At 34.5% G+C, this 22,563-nt stretch overlaps 3 protein-coding genes across 3 annotated transcripts; 2 read left to right on the plus strand and 1 right to left on the minus strand.

Annotated features, from left to right (window-relative positions):
- Window positions 1–799: 799 nt before the first annotated feature.
- On the minus strand, window positions 800–9,472 carry LOC104894292 (hypothetical protein). The gene is made up of 6 exons (XM_010680490.4): window positions 9,261–9,472; window positions 7,512–9,062; window positions 4,973–5,947; window positions 3,618–3,843; window positions 2,514–2,656; window positions 800–1,398 (listed from the first exon to the last, which is right to left on the minus strand). The coding sequence occupies exons 2-6, from the start codon at window positions 9,057–9,059 to the stop codon at window positions 1,093–1,095; spliced, it is 3,198 nt and encodes a 1,065-aa protein (XP_010678792.1). The 5' UTR covers window positions 9,060–9,062; window positions 9,261–9,472; the 3' UTR covers window positions 800–1,092.
- Window positions 9,473–11,162: 1,690 nt separating this feature from the next.
- On the plus strand, window positions 11,163–17,045 carry LOC104894294 (uncharacterized). The gene is made up of 3 exons (XM_010680492.4): window positions 11,163–12,076; window positions 14,891–14,956; window positions 16,655–17,045. Exons 1-3 carry the CDS (start codon window positions 11,215–11,217, stop codon window positions 16,690–16,692), a joined length of 966 nt encoding a protein of 321 aa, XP_010678794.2. The 5' UTR covers window positions 11,163–11,214; the 3' UTR covers window positions 16,693–17,045.
- Window positions 17,046–18,525: 1,480 nt separating this feature from the next.
- Window positions 18,526–22,525, plus strand: LOC104894293 (anthranilate phosphoribosyltransferase, chloroplastic). The gene is made up of 10 exons (XM_010680491.4): window positions 18,526–18,866; window positions 18,982–19,125; window positions 19,650–19,811; window positions 20,024–20,107; window positions 20,500–20,688; window positions 20,984–21,074; window positions 21,190–21,249; window positions 21,374–21,492; window positions 21,932–22,066; window positions 22,160–22,525. Exons 1-10 carry the CDS (start codon window positions 18,654–18,656, stop codon window positions 22,190–22,192), a joined length of 1,230 nt encoding a protein of 409 aa, XP_010678793.2. The 5' UTR covers window positions 18,526–18,653; the 3' UTR covers window positions 22,193–22,525.
- The last annotated feature ends 38 nt before the right edge of the window (window positions 22,526–22,563 follow it).

Consider the following 22,563-nt stretch of genomic DNA (forward strand, 5'->3'; position numbering starts at 1 on the left):
ATATTTGTATAGTAATGATTGCATTGAACTAAACTGGGACAAATTAAACTGAAACGAAATAATAATGATAATAGTTAATATCATTTGTATAGTACTTGTTTCTCTTTTTGTACAAGAATTAAGAAAACTATCATTAGTTTAAATATTTGTAGTAACTCAAAAAAAAAAATTGCATTTACTTACATTGGAAAGATAACTATTTGCATCTAAAAGTATAAATTTTAAGTGTAAGAAATTCCTTGTAAAATTGAGGACAGATATTAAATGTGGGTCATGTGGCTACAACTTTTTATGTAAAAATAAGGATAGAAGAGGAACAAAAATTATTTGATTACGGAATTTAAGGAATAAGTACCATTTCAAAAATACAAACATGAGAAATAAGAAGAATTATTTGGGATACTCGAAATGAAATACAAGCAATACAATTTGGAACAAAAGCAGTAATTAGTAGTCATGTGAAATCCTTGCCTAATTCTTCCGAATTTTTAGTTGCACAATTTGTTTTTTTACACTATTCATCAACCAAATTTATTTTTTTGTGAGAGCAACCAACTTTGTTAAGCTATCTAACATCATTATATAAGGAAAAAAAAACATAATTAAGCGAAATCTAAGAAATTCATCTTAGTGCTAAGATTCCAAATATGAAATTTTTATAATATTTTACTTATACGCAATTGAAGATATTAACGTTCAAAGAAAATGTCTCCACAATTTATCAAAAGAATATGTTCGTTAAAAGGGATAAGGCATTTCTAAACTTAACTATGTTTGTTATAAAAAATTCCATTGGAAGTATATACTAAGAAAGATGTTTTGATAGATGATGCAAAGAAGAGATCATAGCCTCATACAGACTTACAAGTACACAACCATGCTTCCCTTTCCTATCCAATTTCTCGATGTAAAAGAAACCAAGGCAGGTGATTGACAAATAATATCAATACAAAATCATCTCCTCCTTCTTTTCTAATCACCTAACTTGTTACAACCATATTTTTTTACAAAAAGAATGGCCAAAAATATAGATTTCATCTACAAACTACAATACAATACACACAGATGTAGATATGGTACATGTACAAGGGATCATAGTGAGGTAGTTGGCAACGATCCCATCAGGATCACATTATCATTCTCCTTGTGCCCTTTCTCTAGACTTGAAAATGAGAACAAACCCGTAAGGAATCCAGACGGTGATCGTGAACTGGATTTCTTTGCTGTCAAAGACAAAGATCCAGCAGCGCTGCCAGTGCTCACGAGCCTCAACTTACTCGTTGATTGATCGCTACCTACCCTTTTAAGGACTACTCCGCATGGGCACTCCAGGAGTTTGATGAAGCAATGCTTGTGGAAAACTGATTTACAAGACTTACACCTCTGAATGTCCTCCTCCTACAATGTAATGGAATGAATAGCAACAGTAAGCACAAAAGCCATCCTAAAGACACAACCTCTGACAATTGCACATCTGTAGAAATGGAAAATACTTGATTTCTGCACTATCTATACTAATATATTAAAAGGCGTGCGTAAACGAAGAACGGTGCCACGTGGCGCTCTCCCTAGAGAGTTTTAGTTTATGTAATCCATGTACAATAAAAAAATTAGAAATTGCATAGTATAGTTTTGATCCCATGACCTCAAGTTCATGTACTAAAGTTTTAACCACTAGACCAAGTTTTATTTGGTGTTATCATATCAAAGTACAATATTAATAAATGAAAATTTTTCTTACCCGGGGCATAACTCGGGCCTAATAACTAGTTCTTATACAAACCTTGACCGAACTTTTAATATCTATATATACTAATATATTAAAAGGCATTTCTAAACAAATGACGGTGTTGTGTGACGCTCTCCCTTATAGTGTTTTACTATATGTAGTCCACATACAAAAAAAAATTAATATACAATGCATCTTATAAGATTTGATCCCGTGACTTCAAGCTTCTTAACCACTAAAACCAAGTGATATTTGGTATTATCTTGAAGTAAAATATTGATAAATGAAATATATTTTTACATGAGGCATAATCCGGGCCTAACAACTAGTTAATATAACATAAACTATGCTAGGTTAGAGGATGGTGGATGTGTCTCCACTTATATATTCAAAATATCACCTTAAATAATTTTCACTGATATAAAAACAACGAATAAGATGGTCAAAAATATGCGTTGGAGAGTGTGAAAGTCAAAGTGTTGCCATATTAAAATGCATTTATTTCTAAACTGTGAAAAAAAATCATTACCAGAATTAACCTTGTTTTTAGGCAGGAAAAAAACCCAAGAAATTGCAAGACAACGTGGATTTTGTTTGTTCTTTTGCTATTTCTAACACTTCTTTTACTTTCTTGGTCAATATAGACCACATTACTTGGTTTTAAAAAAAATACTAACTTATCAAACATATGAAATTACCAAGACCCAACAGATGAATCCAGAACAGCCTAACAGGTCAAGTTTGATTAACAAAACCAAAACATCAAGTCTGGTTAAATAATTACCTGAAAAGGAAAAATAAGAGAGGATGGGTCATCACAAGCCTGTCTAGCACCACAAGGTATGCCATTGTCGCAGCACTCGAGACACAGCTCTGTAATGTGCTCCTGAATTTTCTTCAATACAGCTTCTAGAATTGCCGGGAGTGCTACATAAGTGCAAAGTCAGATACGTCAGCTCAGTTTCGATATTTTCCAGGAATCTTTATTAAAATACCTCTTGGATCAGAGTATTAGACTCTAACAAATACTTTGGAAATTGAATTTATAAGAAATTTTTTCTTGAATTATAAGCTATGCATGGAGAATAGTAAAGCAAAAGAAAATCTGATCAGCGTCGAACGAATTTCTGTCACTCACACCAAATTTAATTTATCGAAAAAGAGGGAAAAGACAGAGGATCGATATTTTAAAAGAGAAGAGACCATCCAACAAGTCAATTAGTCAACTGTTTAATCATCTCTGGTAAACTGCATGAAGCCATATCAGTGTCATCTCATAATAGCAAAGGTCATTTCTAGAAACATGATTGTACCAAGTCAAAATTAGAAACATGAACGTTGAATGCTACAGATACCACAATTTCAGAGGTGTACATTCCAAAGATATATATACATCTCTCCAAGCAAGCCAGATGTCGAACATTCTAGCTTTCTGAGTATCGTTAAAAAAAAAAATACTCACTTTAAGAGTTCAAGACGGCTAATATTATATTTCATTACCGAAAATGCTGAAGCTGACATGCAAATCTAATCTGAAGTGCAAATAATATGAATGTCATTCGAGTTTACCAAGCTTCACACTTATATCAATAATCCATCTTATTTTCATTTCAATGAGATGCATAACAAATTAACCCCCCTCATAAATATCAAAATAAGAAGCCCTCCAGGAGGGGGAGGCCTGCAGCAGAATTTCACATAAAAGGATGAAGAAAAAAGATGCTGCATGGTTGTCCCAGGGCCTCATGCAATCCAAAACATGTGAATAATGTAAATTCAAATTTTGGAAAACTCTGCATGACTTTGTAAATTATGCAGTGTCAAAACGTAAATGTACCTTAGTTAATGTCTTTCCCCTTTGGGGGGAAGAGAGGAAATAGTGAAATACCTGCAAATACACCTTTGGAGAGATCAACAAGGTCCCTTAGTGCAAAAAAGTCATTTCCTTCAAGAAGATATTTTCGATATCCAAGTCTTCTGTAGATAGACCTACGAAACGAGCAGCGGATGTATGCAAGCATTGTCCCAATTTTCCTCCTAATACCCATGACATGAAGGAGCGCAGGGACACGAGAAAAAAGGAAAGGATTTGCTGCACTGACACAGAGCATAGGCTGCCAAATGAAAAGAAATAAAACCATCATAATATGTCAAATTGACAATGCATGAGTAAATAATTTAACTGTCAACTGCAAGCTAGCAGCAGACACCCAAGTAATAATGACAACAAATACAAGCACATGGCAGAGCTTTAAGTCAACATCAGACAATAGCAAGGAACTTGGCAGAGAAAGAAAATAAAATCAAAATTATTAACAATCAGATGCAAGCTGAATAGTAGCGAGGATAGAAGGAGAAGAGACATGGTGGAGGCAGTTTAAAGAAACTGTGATTGACTAGCCTACTATATTACAAACAAATAAGCAAAAGTCAATCTACTGAGGCAATAAAGAGAATCATTGGAGCCTAAACTTAAGAACTTCCCCATTAGGACTTTAGGAGCTCATTCATCTTTGTTGTAATAGATTTAATCTACCCACAAAAGCTTACAGCACAAAATAGAACATTGAAACTATCATAAACTATATAGTCCCTCCAATCCTTAAACTTTATAGCAAAAAATGTTGGCAAAAATTAAAGGAAAGAATATAGGTAGGCATGTGATTATTGAAATAATATATAAGGAAAAGGAGGCACATGTGGCATTCTTAGTGATGAAAGAGAGAAAAAAGTATTGATTGAGATTTGTGCCCGTAAACATACTTTGGGGATGAAATAGGTGTTAAGTACTCAAAAGCAAAAAGTGAAAAAAAAAAAAATCAAAAGAGTTGAGGGCATCCATAGTAAGAAAGAAAATGAAGGGGCAGAGGGAGTAGCATATATCAGCTTATGTTTCCAATCCCACATCTTTGTCTGACTATCTCTATACTCTATAGTGCTACTCAACAATCTGCATCGAATTTACACCAAAGCAATGCATTATCTTTTTAGTCATTTCCGGAAGAGATAGAAAGTTCAATATTACTACAAGGAGCTCATTGAATTGACTGCACCTCTTTCACACTATAACATAGCAGACAGTCTTGGCTGCCTGAATCAAGGGTCAAATCAAAACAGCCTCCATGTTATCACATGAAACCCCCCTCCCACCTTGCACATCGTCAGAAGCCTCATCATAAGTTTGGCTAATGTTGATGATGATGTTACAATTGATATTGAAATGTATTACGATGCTCAACTAACCTTGTCAATTATTGAATCCAGGAATGACTTGGCCATCTGGGAAACTGGATAAGGGGTAAAATCCCAGTTATGTAAAACTCTGGCAGGCAGAACCGCAGTCTCGTTTGTATGACACGAAGAACAAAACAGCTGACCCGTATATTCACAAAATCGTGGTTTACCCCAACCAAAGGTCTGTACAAATTCTAGCATGCGAGTCTTACCATTGTCAAAATGTATATGGCACCCAGCACATGTATAATGTTGTGTATCTAGAAGCTCTTTCACAGATTTGTGAGATTGGATATCAACTATCAGTGATATCGTCTTCCCTAAACTAGGATGTGCACCCACATCAAATTGATGCATCACAGCATTTGATTGAGAGGAACTCAAAAGCGCTTCTGGCGGAGAGAGAAACCATATCAGGGCACTTGGAGGACTGGAAAAATACCTCGACTGGAGAATGGAACATAAACATTCTTGGATAAGAGTACTTCTCTCTGCAATAACATCTGGAGAAGTGTTACCAAAGAATTTTTTGGATTCTTTGTCAACGGAAGACCACACAGGAGGAAGAATCCATTCTCGAGCAGCAAAAGATGTTTTCAGCTGATGATAAAGTGCATAAAAGTCTCGATAGCGACGCTCAACTACCCACTGATCCTTGCCACTCCTCACCCGTATTAAGTATACAGTGTATTCCTTCACCCCAACCAGTCTTTCACTAAGTGAGATATCTCCCTTTCTCTGCTTTGCACCAACTACTTCAATGCCATCAATTCTAAGAGGGTGGTTAATCAAGGAGTTTCCACCATCAAAACCAGAAGTACAAGCAACGGAGTCACCATCGCTTAAAGGGGACGATTGCTCAGATTGGAAGCCTATATACCTTTGCTTCAACCTTCTCACAGGGGAATCACAAGATTCTAACAAGATCTCTTCCATATCATGTACTAAGTCATCATGCAATGCATTCATCTCGAAATCTTTGCCCTACATAATGAAATCAAATTAAACCCTTTAATTCAGCGATCCAAAGATACATGTTGGTTAGGCTTACATCATTCCATGAAGCACGCCAATCATTAGGTAATTGGAAATAACTAGACATGTATATATTATCATACTTACCATGAATTATTTACATAACATAATAACTTATCCAGCAGAAAACTATGCCAGTACTCGTGGATGGCAACTAATTAGTTGGTAAAGTCTTTGGAGTCTATAACCAAGACCTCACTGCCCTTTATGGCCCTTTATACACCCAAAAACAAAGATTTTTCAAATCCCCAGCTGCATGTCATCCATTAATTCAGACTATCTCAATTATATAGTCCATAAAACTTATCATACCAGTTAAATATAGTAAGAAGGTATGATTGATCAAATGCTCCCTATTACTCAAATTAAGTGACTCAAAAGCAAAGCCAAGTATAGACTAAAGTGTACATATCAGTAAGGAACCAGCATCTGCCTCTTCTATTGATACCATTATAATGGCCAAATTGCATCTGAAGGTTGTAGTTGGCATATATACCAGTGGAATACACTATTCAATCAAGTTTGCATTGATAAAAGGATGTGCTAGCAAGTCTATTGGGAAAATCTCATTGCCTATGAATCAACAGAATTCCTAATTGGTCCCCAACTCAGATGAAGTGTTCAAAGATATGTTAGAATTCTGGAAGAAGAAATACAACGAGCTGCAGTAATCTACTCCATTTATTATTCAAAAAGCTAAAAGAATAAGTCACACGTCGATTAACAATCATGGGCTATAGAATGTATTAGTTCAAACACCTGATTATCAATAGCACACAGCTTGAAGGTAAATGAGGTTTCATAGTTTAAAATATTTGATGAAACACCAAGAGCATGAGGGTCAGTTTAGCATCCTGTGCTACCTCATGTTCCCAGGCCCATGAGGACTACTAGAAGATGATGCTCCACATTAAAAAGAATGGAGTTTATTTATTTATTTGTGTGTGTGGGGGGGGGGGGGGTGCTCGGTAAGAAAAGCTATACCGCCACTATGTAACAATATTACAATAAGTTCCAAATATTAAATTGAATCTGCTAGTAGGAGCAAATGTGCATGCACGAAGCATTCCAACACTGATACAAGTATACAACCAAACAGTACACTTGGTTACATGCAAGGATTCAAACAAACATCATCCATTTAGCAACACAATTCTTACATACTTCTGTAGCAACAAGAAATTTTGGCGAAAGAAAATTCAAATGGCAGGAAACAGTTTATGATTCTGCAACCAAACATGTGCTATCTAATTCCTGGGACTTTAACCAGCTGAAAGTATAGTAAAATTGGATAAGAATTCCTAGATAACATTCTTAATTGTTTAAGTCGATAGCATTTCTTCACCAAAGGTATGCACTAGAAGATGTTATCAAAGAGCTAATTCAATCAAACCACTGACAATAGTGCACTCAAAACAACCAACATTCTAGATATTCATCAAATAAACAACTAGGTCAAGCTAAAACAAACTTAAAACTAACAGTAGTGGTATCTCCTCTAAAGTTGACTTACCTTGCTGCTCATTATCTCTCTGCATTGATTTGAATCACCAGAAATCCTCCCCTTTTCACTCTCAAGCCATGTTGAGGTTGAATTTGACACATATTTCTTAGGAGAATCCACTTGGTCTCCTTGACAGATATCAAACTTAAGATCTCTGTGAACATTAATTGAAGAAAAAGAAGCTTCACCTGCCCCTGTATCAGGCACTGGATCCAAGTCATGTTGCGGAACGGCATGTTCGCCACTGCCACTTGTTGTATCACTAGTCCTATCCAGGTCCTTTCTTTCTTTATCACCTGTAATGGAGCCAATCTCTGCCATTATATGCACTGGAGGACATTGCTTTTGGAATACATCGTATACAGAACAATTCTCAAGATACTCATCCGATTCATCATTACTGGTAATCTGTTTGCACCTTCCTGGAATGTCCCCAGTAACCATTGTACCCCCTGCTTCCAAAAAATTTAAGGTATGAGTATTGGTGGTCTGACAACTAAGAGAACGATCCAATGATAGATCAAATCCTTGGAGATCATCACTGTCTACAGTAACATCCCTTTCTTTTCTTTCTTCCTCATGACAACAAAGATTTCTGTTAGAAATAGACCTTGTCGAAGCCAAATCTGAGTTATTACTTTCAGTTTCACAACTTGATTGCTGCCGCAACCAAAAATTATCAGAAAGCGACTTGGTATCTTCCATTCCATGTAACTCAAAGTCTTCCCAGTCATTAGATCCAAAAGCCACGGATGGGTTCATAAGCACCAAATCCCCACATCTTGCATCTTCATGATGGTGATCCCCTGCACTCCTCACATAGTATGCAGTACGCTGAGAACCATCATCAGAACCATAGTTGAACATCGAATCTTCACCCTCCGAGTGTTCACACCTCGAAGATGTCTCATCCAACTCTCTGCATCTCTCATCCTCCAATTCCTCTGCATGATTTAAGTCCAACAAATTCTCAGCAGCACTCCTTGCAGCAACAGCTCCTTTCAATAACACATTCTCCACATTTTTCAAAATCACAGCCAAATCTTCCTTCTTCCCAACCTCCCCATCAAGAACCTTACGCCCTAACACTCGCTGATGAACCCCACAACTCGACGAGGGACTCCCCGCATTATCTAAAACTTCCAGCTTCCCCTCAAACCCACCCACAGGACTCAACCCTCCCCCCTCATCCTTCGACTCGCAAAATGCATCATCCAGACCATTCCCAAACCCAGCTTCCCCAGCTAATAACGAACGTGTTTCGCCCTCAAACTTCCTATGAACCCTCCCACCCCCCAAACTAAAACCCTCCAAACTCTTCAATGACCCAAAATCAGAATCCACAGAATCATGAAAAAATCCCATTGAACTACACACACTAGGCGTACCCATCACCGAATTTGCACTACAATATCGATCAAACTCCGATTCCTCACACGACGAATACTGCGAAGAAACCGGGGATAACCCATCCCCACCATCAGATTTATGAAACCCTCCACCCAATTGATCTGGAGAAGTGATTTCCTCACTCCCCATTTTTTCTTCAGGTTTCATTCACTATAAATCAGCACAACACAGAATTCACAATTTCAATCTATGCCCTGATTTTAAAATTTCAATAATTTGTTGGTTCTAATTGAATAAATTCTACCTATATATTGTAGTATGATCAGTTTCATTGATGACCCAGATACTATTATTTATGTATAATTCAGCAAAACAATGAAATTCAAGAAGTGGGTTTCGTTGAATTACCTGAAACATAGAGAGAGAAAGAGAACCTGGATATGCACTCGACATTAAAGGGGGCGAGTGGATCATTTGTCGGCTTAAGAAGGTGAGAAATTCGTTTAAGTAGTTGATTTCATTTTTGTTGTGTGATCAAAACCAACTTACTACTTTCGATATGGCACGTCTTCCTCGACGATATGATTGTATAACTATGCGGGCTGCGGATGCAGGCACCACTCAACGAGGCTTTTTTTAGTTTCTTTTATTTGGTTTTGTTTAGTAGTCCGCGCACTTTATAAGAGCACTCACGTTGGTGACTGATTGCCACATTACGACATAAATAAATTATTTAGTTTTATTGTATTGTTAAGTTAAGTCGAGTGTCTTGCATGTGATATCCATGATTTGCAATAAATTTAAGGTCAAATTTTGTCTACATAAGTAGTCTTAGAGTTTCTATATATCAAATAAAACTTTATTTCTCGCATGTTTAGATTTGTCCACCTCATGTTTCACTGTAATTTTGTTTTACTCGCCTTGTTTTCATTTACTTAAGAAATTCATATTCGAATAAATTAAGTTTGATACTACAGATAAGTTCAAATAAGTTAAGTTCATGGTGGTGGGTTCGTTAAAAGAATTTAAGTTTTGAATTACAACTGCAAAGATGGCAACGAGCCCTTAACCTTATTCAAATTTGCTTAGGTCTTGTCCAATTTTAAAGGTATGGGTCTAACTTTTTTCTCACCATGCGAGTCTAAGTGTCATATAGTCTTGATCCAATTTTTATTTACCTATAACTTACACAAACATTTTAAGTTAGATTGGCAAATTTAACCCTACGCACATCAAAAACAAAACTATCGTCATGTAAAAGTTTACCCAAAACGAACTCTTCCTCTTTTCTCTTTATTCCTTATTCTCTATTCTGACTAAGTCACCGCCTCACCGGCACAGCGATACCTCCATGCAATGTATAGTGAATTATGGAAAAAGTTGAAGATATTTGTGTGGTTGGTATCCCTTCTACTAAACTGCAATGCAAATATTAGTAATAAATAATTTTGTTGCACATTATGTCAATATGAAAGGTGATAAGAATTGAAAATAGTATACGGTGAATGACTTGTTTTAGACCTCTTTGCAAAATAATAAGATGAATAATTGTCAAATTGAACTGGAACCTCGTAGAGGTCAATCCTCCCCGAATTGGTGAGCTAGACACTACGAAAATAAGGAATAACTCATTTTAGATGTTAGGTTGTCTAAATCTAATGAATATGAGTAACAGTCTAATAAATTTATTTTGAGACTTACAATTTCGAATAAATATATAGAATTTACCGCACCTTATTGTCATTTCTACCATTGGATAACCAAATTCAATTCACAAGATATTATTTCTAATTTTGAAGAATTCAAATACACGTTGATAAATAATCCGGGAAGTATCGCCCGGTACAAGAACTAGTTTCTAATCATATGTTGACTTGGTTTCTTGTAAAAACTTTGTGCTTGTTGTGTATCGAAGATGAGCATCGTAGCTTAAACGATGCTTGGGCTCGAATCCATATCTAGACTGATCACGAGGCCCATCAGTTATTTCAACTCAAGAAAGATGGGCTTCTAGTTTTTTCATCTTCTAGAGACTGTACTAAAAGTACTAACTATTTGTCTTCTCAAAAGAAGAAAAAAAAGCACTGTTTGTTTAATTTAGTACTAGTGTACTTCTACTTTAGTAGTTTAGTGAACTTTATTATCTCAGTAGTCAGTAAGACTAAACAAAGTAATTTTAGTATTAAACAAACAAATATTCTTTGCATACTATGACAGATAGAATAAAGTCATCAATTCCTTACTATCCCAAGCAAAGTATCTATCGTAACAAATTCTATACATTCCACTACTCCATCTCATAATCTTCATTTCCCATCTAAAAAAATTGCATTTCCTACTCAAATCTCTCAAATTTACAACAATGCATCATCATAATATATTGTCTATCCCACTCTTTGCACTATTAATCACTACATTATATTTTCCTTTTGGTACAAGTTATAACCATAGTAACTCATGTAGGTCATATTGTGGTACCATATCTATTGACTACCCGTTCGGGCTCAAATACGGGTGTGGGCACCCGGGTTACCGCGATCTCTTATATTGTATCAACAATGTCCTTATGCTCCATATAGCTTCCGGGTCATACCGAGTATTAGACATTGATTACACCTTCCAAGCCCTTACGTTGCATGATCCACACTTGTCAACATGCAACTCGATTGTGCTCGGGTCTCGAGGGAACGGGTTTGTTGTCGAGCCGTGGCGGGCCCAGTATTTGAATCCGGCACCCGATAATGCATTTTTGCTAATCGGGTGCTCGGCTAAATCACCACTCTTTCAAGGACATCCTTCTAAGCACTCGTCTTGTAGGAATATTTCAGGTTTAAGTTGTGAAGACTATTATAGGTGTCCAGCTTGGGGTTATGTTGGGCCGACTGAAGTTGGGCTTGTGTATGGAACCGGCCCACCAGAATGTTGTGCTGTGGGTTTTGAAGAACTTGGGCCTAGGCAAGGTATTAATCTTACTAAGTTGGACTGCCAAGGGTATAGTAGTGCTTATAATTTGGCACCTTTAAGAGTTGATGGGCCACACGAGTGGTCTTATGGAATACGTGTGAAGTATTCAGTCCAAGGACATGATGCGTTTTGTAAATCGTGTGAGGCTACTCGTGGCACGTGTGGGTACAAAGGTGATACTGATAATGGTAGTAAGATAACAGAGTTGTGCCTTTGTGGAATTTGGAATTCTACATCAAATTGTGACTCAAATAATACAGGTAAGTGAAACAATATCGATTATGAAAATCAAAGTAATTTAAGACATTTTTTTGTACTAAGGTAAATTTGTGTTTAGGTGCAGGAGGATAGTTTTAATTTACTTTTGTTTGAATATTGGAATCAATTAGAATTAATGGCGGCTTATAAAAGAGGCGGGTAAGAGCCTGCCTCCTCTTAGTTTCATAAAATAAAATCAGTAAAATGTAATCAGCTCTGTTTTTTTTTTTTCTAAAATCATTCCTAACAATCATATATGATAGATATACATTTTTTTGGTCGTGATTTAAGAAAGCAATTTGATAATTAATTTAGTTATTAATAATACTAATGAATTATTTCTTTAATTTCTAAAATATCTACCCACTTACTTGTGAATTATTCTTTTAATTCCTTGAAGATTTGATAATAATCAAACAAATAAATTGATAAAATTGAATAAAAGTTGGAGCCGTGAAGGGTTGTGATTTAGAACAATTAAATTGGCTACAACTTCTTTCTAGTCATTGATAATATTATATTTAAGCTTTAATGTAGTGTTTTTATTCATCACTTGTTACCGTTAAACTTTAATATGTCTAATCGACCCCTGTAAAATAGTTGGTCAAGATCCGCAACTGATTAGAACATTTTGGTTATATTTTTTTACTACTGGTACATATAATGATAAATAAAGAATATAGTATGTACAGATATTATTGGTTTAGTCCGATCTACATTTTTAGAAAGATTTCACGATACTTAATTTTTTTCTTTCTTTTTTTTAATAATGGTAAGGAGAATGACTTTGATCAAACTTCACCACTCACAGTTTCTTAGTTTGAGTTTTAGTTTGTGAGTCAAGTATTTACGAGTAGGGGAAAGGTAAGAGGAGCTCTGATCCAAAGTGTCTTTAATTGATAAGATTCGAACCTTACACTTTTGATATATATATATATACTAGAATTTTTTGCACGCGATGCGTGTTTCAATTTTTTTCGAAACAGAAACTCGATTTTCTTCGGCATAAGAGTCAAAATTTGAACATTAGACATACGAAGTATAATTGCTTTTAGTTGCAACATTTGATTGGTTTAGTTTATGTCACTTAAGTCTCTCACCATTTTTTTTTTTTTTACTTTTCAAAGTTAAATTCTATGAACAAAATAGAAATTTTGTTGAATTTATTTATGATTTCTAATATTATAATTTTTTAGTTACTTCGATTTCAAGTCAATTTTTTCATAGGTTGTAGTTTGTAAGTGAATTTTTAAGATTTTGTAAAGTTTTCTCATTTTAGAGATTTGCATAATGTAAATTATGCAATTTTATGATTTTAGTTGACTTGTGAGTGATTGTTATAATTATATATTTGGTATTTTTGTTTGAAGCCCCCTTTGATTTGTAAGTGAATTTGTAATTTAGAATGGGAAGGGGGTAACATAGTCCCTTCATCCGGGGGACACCATGGCTCCCCCCTTCCCTTATGGCTTATATAACAGAGAATTCTTGAATGATATTTTACATAAATCTTTTTACCTTGTAATTAATCGCTATTATATAATAGAAAAAGATAGGTCCAAATATATGTAAAAGTTTCATTATATATAGGAAACACTATAAAAAAGTAAAATAAATTTTTTCCTTATCTAATTTCTAAATTATGATTTCACTACAAATACACCTCTATTTTTTATCATGACACACCATTAATTGTGAATGGTTCTTGAGAATAGTGATTTGTAAGTAAATTTTTGTAAATGTTTTGTGTGTATTGACGTTCTAGGTTATTAGTTTTAGTTTGTATGTTAATTTTAAGTTTTAATAAAGTTTCTTGATTATTTGAGTGATTTGCGTGATCTTTATAACGTGATTTTGTCAATTGTATGAGTGATTTGTAAAGTTTTTTCTTTTAAGTGATTTGTGAATGAGTGTTGTAAATTAATTTTTGGCAGTTTTTTTTAGTGTCGATTTTGATTTTGACATTCCTTTTGTAATTTAGAAAGGAAAGGGGGGCAAAATAGGCATTTCAAAAGAGAACACCATTGCTCCCCCTTCCCTTATATAATAGAGATATATATATAGGAGATAAGACTCTTAGCAAATTTGCCCTTTAATTTCCTTGAGTTAAATTTTTGTCATGCATAAACTTATATACCTATAGGAGGTGTACAAAAATTAGGATATACTACCTCTGTTTCATATTAATAGTTACACTTTCACTTTTGACACTATTCACAAATTTCCCTTTGACTATCATTTGTGAGTTATGGTTAAGAGAAAATATAGTCATGTGGGTCTTGTTTGATTCGTCTTGATATGTAGTTTTAGAATATCGACTTTTTATATTTTTTACAAATACAAAGTTAGAGATATAAAGGCTCAAAGTAGTGCATCGGCATGCGTAAAAAGTGTAAGTGTAACTATTAATATGAAACGGAGGTAGTACTCCCTTTGTCCTTAAATAGAGTGTTCATCTTTCCATTTATGTTTGTTCCAAATAGATTTCTCATTTTCTTATTTGGTATGGGCCCATCAATCAAAATATTTTTTTTTTTAACTTTTATAATATCACACACCTTTTCATATGACCCACATTCTCCCTCATTAATAAACAATTCATAAAAAGTGTATCAATTATTAAACTTCTATATTTTATTATGATTCCATACAACTAAAATGCAAAATGATTTTTTTAATACTGGTGCCAAAAAACTTGAGCACTCTATTTAGAGATGGGAGAGTAATAATTTTTGCAAAGAAACATACACATACATTATGAATATATTCACAAGAATAATCTACAAAAACATTATAATGTAGTTTTGCTTTTGCAGTTGAATCAATGATAGCAGATGAAAGCGTTGCTTCAAGAATGTCACTGGATGCGATGTCTTTCATAGGTAAATTTCTTCTCGGTTTTCATCATCACAAATCTTTGGGTGTAACCGTGACAACATAAATTATGGTGTAACAACCACAAATATTTTGTAAAAAGAACTTAAATGAAATGAAATAAATGACAAAATGATATGAAATTGATGTTATTATATTGTTATTGGAGTCTACATCATTATGCAGGTTAAACAATAAATTATGATACTGGTACACACTCTTTCATCATTACATCGCCCCAAAATCATAGCTTACAAAATGACTTTTATGCTGGTCTAGATAGTATGTGACGAATAATATATTTAATTATCAATAAGTTAGTGGTTAAAGAAAAATATTGATATTATACAAATATACTCCCTTCGGTTTTTAGTATTGCACGGAGTGGGAAAAAATTTCAATGAAGTAATTGAAGAAAATAAGGTAAATAGTCAGGTAGCACATTTCATCTTATATAACAAAGGGCCTGTTCTCCCCAGCTTATTTTCAGTTCAGTTCAGTTCAATTCAGTTCAGTTCAGTTCAATTCAGTTCAATTCAGATCAGTTCAGTTCAGTTCAGACCAGTTCAGTTCAGTTCAGCTCTTGACAATACTTTTACTCTCACATATCACTATTCATTTCAGTTCAATTCAGTTCAGTTCAGATCAGTTCAGTTCAGATCAGTTCAGTTTAATTCAATTCAGTTCAGTTCAATTCAGTTCAGTTCAGTTCAGTTCAGCTGTTTTATGCCGAAGAGAACAGGCCCTAAAAAGGATTAAAGTTAGGTAAGTAGAATAATTAATTGAAATAGTTTAAATCTTAATAACTCAAACATTTCATCTAAGCAATGTTTAATTTATTTTAATTAATTTGTGCATTTTTCTCTCTAATCTCCTTTAAAATGTATATATGTCCGACATAGATGATGCAAGTAATAAAAATGGAGGAAGTATATATATTTTTTAAGATGAATCTTACAATACTCCCTCTGTATTTTTTTTATCTTTCTCACTTAGAATCTTGACACTATTCACAATTAGAGAGAATCTTATAGATTTTTCTCAATATATAAGAAAAAATATAGTCATGTGGGATCTTGTTTAATTCGTCTCAATGAGTACTTTATTAATATTCAATTATTATAATTTTTACTAATATGTAATGAAAGATATTTAATGTATAATAAGCGCATTGGTAAACGTGCAAAGTCAAAGTAGGAAAGATAAAAAAAATACAGAGGGAGTATTTCACAATTATATTTGTCCTTTCATAAAAATAATCATCAATGGTCAAAGTGGAGTTTGTGAATAATGCAAAAGTACAAGCAACAATTAAGAAAAATTGAAGAGAATATTATATAGTACTCCATCCCGTTTTTATTAGTTCAAACACTTTTTTGGACATAAAATTTTAGGAGAAATAAATATGTGGTTTATAGAAGGGGGAAAAATTATTAATTCATTACATAGTGTACTGAAGTTAATGTTGTGGTCCAAGAGAAGTACAGTAAGAAAAACCTTAGTGTAAAGATAATAATATAAAATTTATAGGATCATTCTAAAACCACAAACAAAAAAGTCGATAAACTAATATATGACGATTCAAAAGAAAAATTGGGTAAACTAATAAAAAATCGGAGAAAGTATATAGCAATGAATATTTGGTTCATTTCATTCCCTTTTCATGTATATACTAATCGAGCAATCAATCTCTCAAATCTTTGCAGGATTTTTAATTTCTATGGTTTTACTGACGAAAGGTTGAAATCAAGCGTAAATTCAAGTTCCTACTTTAAGCTTATCGTTGATGTATACAAGGGGGTGGGCATGTGCGTGCAAGGCCAAACAATGAGCTATGAATTATGATGAGAGAGTTGCACACCCAGGCAAATTATTTGTAAAAATTTTGGCTAGGAAAACGAAATAAATGGTATGGTGTTAATGTGAAACCATATAGAGCAACAAATATATATGCAAAATGGTGATCCTTTTTTGCTTCTGATTGTCTGATTGAATATCGAGAAGCAAATGCAATAGTTTGGATTAGTTGTGATCATGGAGCGGGCCGGACTTGGTCCCAAAAAAGTTGCCCATTTCGGATCAAAGTATCGGGCAGGGCCAAGTCGCGACCGATATCTACGCACCATAATCCACAAATTCGGGTCGGGTCAAGCAGACTTTTCATGACATTTTAGGATCGGACCAAAATTTAAGCTTCTTTACATTTAGAAGTTGAACGTGCCTCGAAATTTGGCCAAAAAATCATGTCGGGACGGGCCTAAGCGTGGGCGAAAAATCGTGCCCATAAGTCGCCCATTTTTGGGCCGGGTCCGCAGGTCACAATCACTACCTACTTATGCTTGGGAGTAGGGATTCCTTTATATCCCCCTCTACTCTCAAGGGTTGACATGTATAGCTGGGCTGGCTAACCTGAGCAAGGTGCTGGTCCAGCCGTCCAGTAGGATCCTTCTTCTTACCTAAAAAAAAATACTTTTTTTTTTAATTGTTAATCATCACCAACATAGAAACAAACATTTAATATTAGGACCTTTTTCATTTTTATCTGATGACTTATGCCTAGAAATGACGTCAGTATTAATAACTATTTTTTCATTCTCACCCAATTTTAGAATTCACCATAATTAAATTTTAAAAAATGCTCAAACCTTTTTTGCACAAAGAAGGTCGACTTTAGGTTAATTTTGTAGTAATACAGGAGTATAAGATTCTCCTTTTACCCCTCCTAGGGCCGTCTTGGAAATTTTGGGGCCCCGGTTCTAACATGAAAATTGGGCCCCTAAATTTATAGAAAATAAAGATGGAGCTCATGGAAGGTTAGAGTTCTAAAGATGGAAAGTTGAAAATCTAAAGATAGATCATTGACAAATTGATTGAGGGTGGGAAACCAAGGTGATTTCTTCAAATATGAAGTAAAATTTTCAAAATTACATATTTTGGGGGCACTTATAGAGTTATAACATTGGGGGGCCTGTGCTATTGAGCTCTTTGCACACCCTCATCTACCCCTCTGACCCCTCCTTTCCACAGTCAATATATTTTTTTTTCTTTCTTTTTTTAAAACTTTTTTAGACAAACATAATACTTGGGCTAAGGTTGACATTAATAATTTTTCTCACATTTTACCTCCTAAACACAAACATCATATATGTCCCTAAAATAAAGAGCCTTAAATACTAGGAAAAGCACCTATATCTAACCAAATTAAAATGACGACTATCTTTTATCATAATCACACAATGACATAACCATCCGATATGGACAAAATCCTTTCATCTATTTTTTTTTATTTTCTATTCATGTAAATCATTGATTATATAATATGTTTTTTTAAAGGTTATAACAATTTGACTTACGAGCTTATTAACACGTAATATCGATTATTAACAAATTATAAAAAGTTTATATTTTGTAAATATTTTAAAAGATAAATTTAACAATATCTTTCATAACTTATTTTATCGTATATATTTCTCAAAAAGTTCGATTAAAATTGATATATTTCCATAATTGATAAATAGTGCGAAAGTCAAAATGCGAGATTAAGCACGTGACTCAAAAACTAGTATACTCCCCAACAAAGGACAACGTTACCTTACCGCTACTACGACTCTACAACTGAGCCAACTTTCCTTCCATTGATTTTCTCTCTCCTCCCTCTCTTCTTCTTTCACATCATCCTAATCAATTTTTCTTCAATCTTCAACAATGGCGTTATTATTTCATTGCAATCCTTCACCAATTTCATTTTCTCTCTCCTCCAATTTCTCCCCAAAACCGTCGTCATTTACATTCCAAACTCGATTTCTCTCTCTTAAAATCAACGAAACGACGCCGTTTTCGCTCAAGCGTCCCCAATTTGCGACTCAATCGATCAGTAAATCATCAGCTTCTTCTTCTTCTTTTTCCTCTTTCAGCGAGGTTAGTTTTTTAATTTTTTTCTGTAATTTAATTTTGTCTTATATATTTATTGCTCTGCAATTTGAATTAAATGATTCTAATTAAATAAATAAATAAAAATGATTGTTTTTTTCAGGTAATTGAGTCTTTGATTAATCGAACTGATTTGTCGGTGTCAGAAGCAGAAGCGTCGTTAAATTTCTTGTTGAGTGACGCAAATGAAGCCCTGATTAGCGCTTTTCTTGTTTTGTTGAGAGCTAAAGGTGAAACCTATGAAGAAGTAAGCCACATTTTCTTCATTATTGGATATTTTTATATTAATTTGTAAAACCCATATTTTTAATTTAATGATTAAGTTTTAATTTAATATCAAAAATAAAAAAAATTAAGAAAATTTGATTGGGTTTTGATGTTTCACATTCGCATTTTAGTACTGGGTGTCCTGTTGCAAGGGTAATTTTTTTTTTTGTGATTTAAAGAAAATGAAATTTCAGAAGAAATAATGGTATTAGAAGAAAAAAGTTTGCTTTTTTCATTTGGGTTTATGATACTTATATGAGATTGAGATTTATTTTGGCACTACTGCAAAATGGGTAACAGTTTTTGGTTTTTTTAGAACTTGTTTTTGGGGTTGAAACTCGTTGACTTTCTCATGGCTAAAAGAAATGAAAGCCCAATTTTTATCTTTAATTTTCAATATTAAGATTATCAGTTAGAAGATATAAGTTTGAACAAGTAACTTATTATGAGATTGGAGAAAGTATACCTGTTCTTGATCTGTGGAAAATTAATGTGGAAATACAGATAGTTGGATTGGCAAATGCAATGATGAAACACTGTAAAAGTGTGGATGGTTTGGAGGATGCTGTTGACATTGTTGGTACTGGTGGCGATGGTGCGAACACGGTGAACATCTCTACGGGTGCTTCGATATTGGCTGCTGCTTGTGGCGCGAAAGTAGCCAAGGTTGCATCTTATTCTTTGCTTCTTGTAGTAGAAGGAAATGGTGTGTTTTGTATGGAGGGTGTTTATTCATATTTTGATATAGTGTGTACAAAATGATTGAATTGTTTGGCCTAATGATAGTCACACTACTTAAAACTTCAAATCTTTGAAGTAGCTTTGCAAATTGTGTAAGGTTTTGATGATGGATTGTGTTTTTGGGGCTTATGTTGCAGCAAGGGAACAGATCAAGCTCTTCAGCTTGTGGGAGTGCAGATGTCTTGGAAGAATTAGGGATTGCCATAGACTTGGAGCCTGAGGTCTGTCATTGATATATATAATAGTTTTGTCTTAGAGATTTGCTTTTGTATTATGTGTTTGCTCTTCATTGGGCCTCCAAAAATGCTATCATGGTATCATTTATGAGCGTCTCGGTTGGTGTTAGATTAGCTGCTACAATTATATAAAGCTTTTCTGGACTGTAAATGCTACATGAGCTGACAGAAAATTACCCCACCTTCTTTTAATGTTGCTTCTGTTATTTTCATTGCCGTAAATTGTAGATATATACTCCTATCTGATTAAAACTATGGCACTTTGGCAGCTCATAATTCTGAATTTTGACCTTTCTCATTGTGCTGTTAAAATCTGATATTTAGTATGTAGGCTAATGTTTATATAGGTTGTTAATTTTTCTTCTCTTGATAATTAGGGAATTAGAAGATGTTTAACGGAAGCAGGAATTGGTTTCATGATGGCGCCAACTTACCATCCTGCCATGAAGGTTGTTAGACCAATAAGGAAGAAGCTTAAGGTTAAAACAGTGTTCAACATCCTAGGTCCAATGTTAAATCCAGCTCGTGTACCTTATAAAGTTGTTGGGGTTTATTCTGAAGATATCGTAAGCCTACTCTTTGAATTTTGATCCTTTTTTTTTCGGAAAACACATCATTCCTCCGTTTTTTTACTTGCAATGTTTCCTATTTTAAGAAGTTTCGTATTACGTGCAACATCAACAATTTTGGCAATATATTTTCTCTTTCTCTCTCCAAGCCCATGGGAGACCTCTTTTATCTCTCTACTCTTCTAAATTTTTGTGCCATACTTCGGTGTTGCAAGTGAAAAAACGGAAGAAGTATAAAACATTTTTTTTTGTTTTGCTTTGATAGGATTTATTATATTTCTTTTTCATCTAGGTAGCTAAAATGGCCAAGGCCCTTCAAAGTTTTGGCATGAAGAGGGCATTGGTAGTGCACTCAGAAGGATTGGATGAGATGAGCCCTATGGGTAATGTTCTTGTTTTGTAGATTTTTTTTTTTTTTTTTTTGCTTAATGGCTATTGTTATTGTGCATCTTTGTTAACCTTGTAAATTCAACTCATGGCAATGATCGGATATTGCAGGCCCAGGAATGATTCTTGATGTGACTCCCGATAGAATAGAGAAGTTTTCTTTTGAGCCATGTAGGAATTCTACTACAATGATTTTCTCTGCTTACTCTTTTAGATTGTGATTGAGTTGGCTTAAAATTTTGTTTTCCCGACCTAAAATCAACAAGTGACAATTGTGCCATATGCTAATTGACAGTGGATTTTGGCATTCCTCGTTGCACCGTGAAAGATTTGCGAGGAGGTGGACCGGAGTACAATGCAGAGGTTTTGAAGCGTGTACTAGGAGGGGAGACAGGATCTATAGCGGATGCATTTGTGAGTTTACCTTTAGCTTTAGTGCTCTTTTGTTTTCAAATCTTATATCCCCCCCCCCCCCCCGAGGTCTACTGGCCTTAGACGCCACAACCCTTGTGAGCTGCAGGTTATGGTTATTGGACATCTCATCCCACAAGGAAACCCTTTGCATTTAGACTGCTATGTTGCATGGACATGGGAAACGGGTGTTAATAATGATATTCTTCCCATGATACATCTATGATCTATCTATGGAAGTCCTGTGTTGGCTTCTGTGAATGGATGCATTAGAAACATACTAGTTTATTCATTTTCATTCTTGCTACATAAAGTATAGATTTTGAGAGCATGTTGCTCCTCTCCTTATCATCTTTTGATGTCAATAGTACTGAGTACATAATTGTTTCTTTTCTCCTCAAGCCGAAATTGATGTCAGTGTTTCTCCTGTCACAAAATTTAGGTTTTAAACGCTGCTGCATCTCTCTTGGTGTGCGGACTAGTCAGTAACCTCGGTGATGGAGTAGCCCTTGCTCGTAAAACACAACAATCTGGCAAGGCTCTAAAGACATTGGAGTCATGGATAGATGTATCAAATGTAAATATTTATTGTTATCAATCTGATTCTTAAACCTAATTCTCAATTTTATCAGCTTTTTGCTAATCATATAGTATGTTTTCTTTGCTACAGAAAGCGAAAGAAGCTACAGCAATTATCGCTTAATCCTCCTCTTAACGTCCTTAATCAAATCTCTTCGTTTGAGGAAGCTTGTTGTAGATTATTCCTGTACTCAAAGAGTTGATGTATCGACGTTTTGCTCATATCCATTCTCCCTCGCCTAGAATTCGGGGGAAAATCGCTCATCTTTTTTTGTGTATGCGCTTTGGATAGCATAATTGCTGGGTTTTTTCCATTAGTTTATATCATTAGGAAACTCACATACCGCTGTTGATGAAGTTGTATAGTGACATTTTTGTTTAAAGGCATTTACTATCTGCTCTTTGTTAAACTCCCATGTAGTCTTTCTCTGAAGTAAATCATGATATCATTTATATATACACTTCTAAAATTACTGCTTGATGAATAAGCTCATG

This window comes from Beta vulgaris, chromosome 5 (genome assembly GCF_026745355.1).
Source record: "Beta vulgaris subsp. vulgaris cultivar EL10 chromosome 5, EL10.2, whole genome shotgun sequence".
NCBI classification, from domain to species: Eukaryota; Viridiplantae; Streptophyta; class Magnoliopsida; order Caryophyllales; family Amaranthaceae; genus Beta; species Beta vulgaris.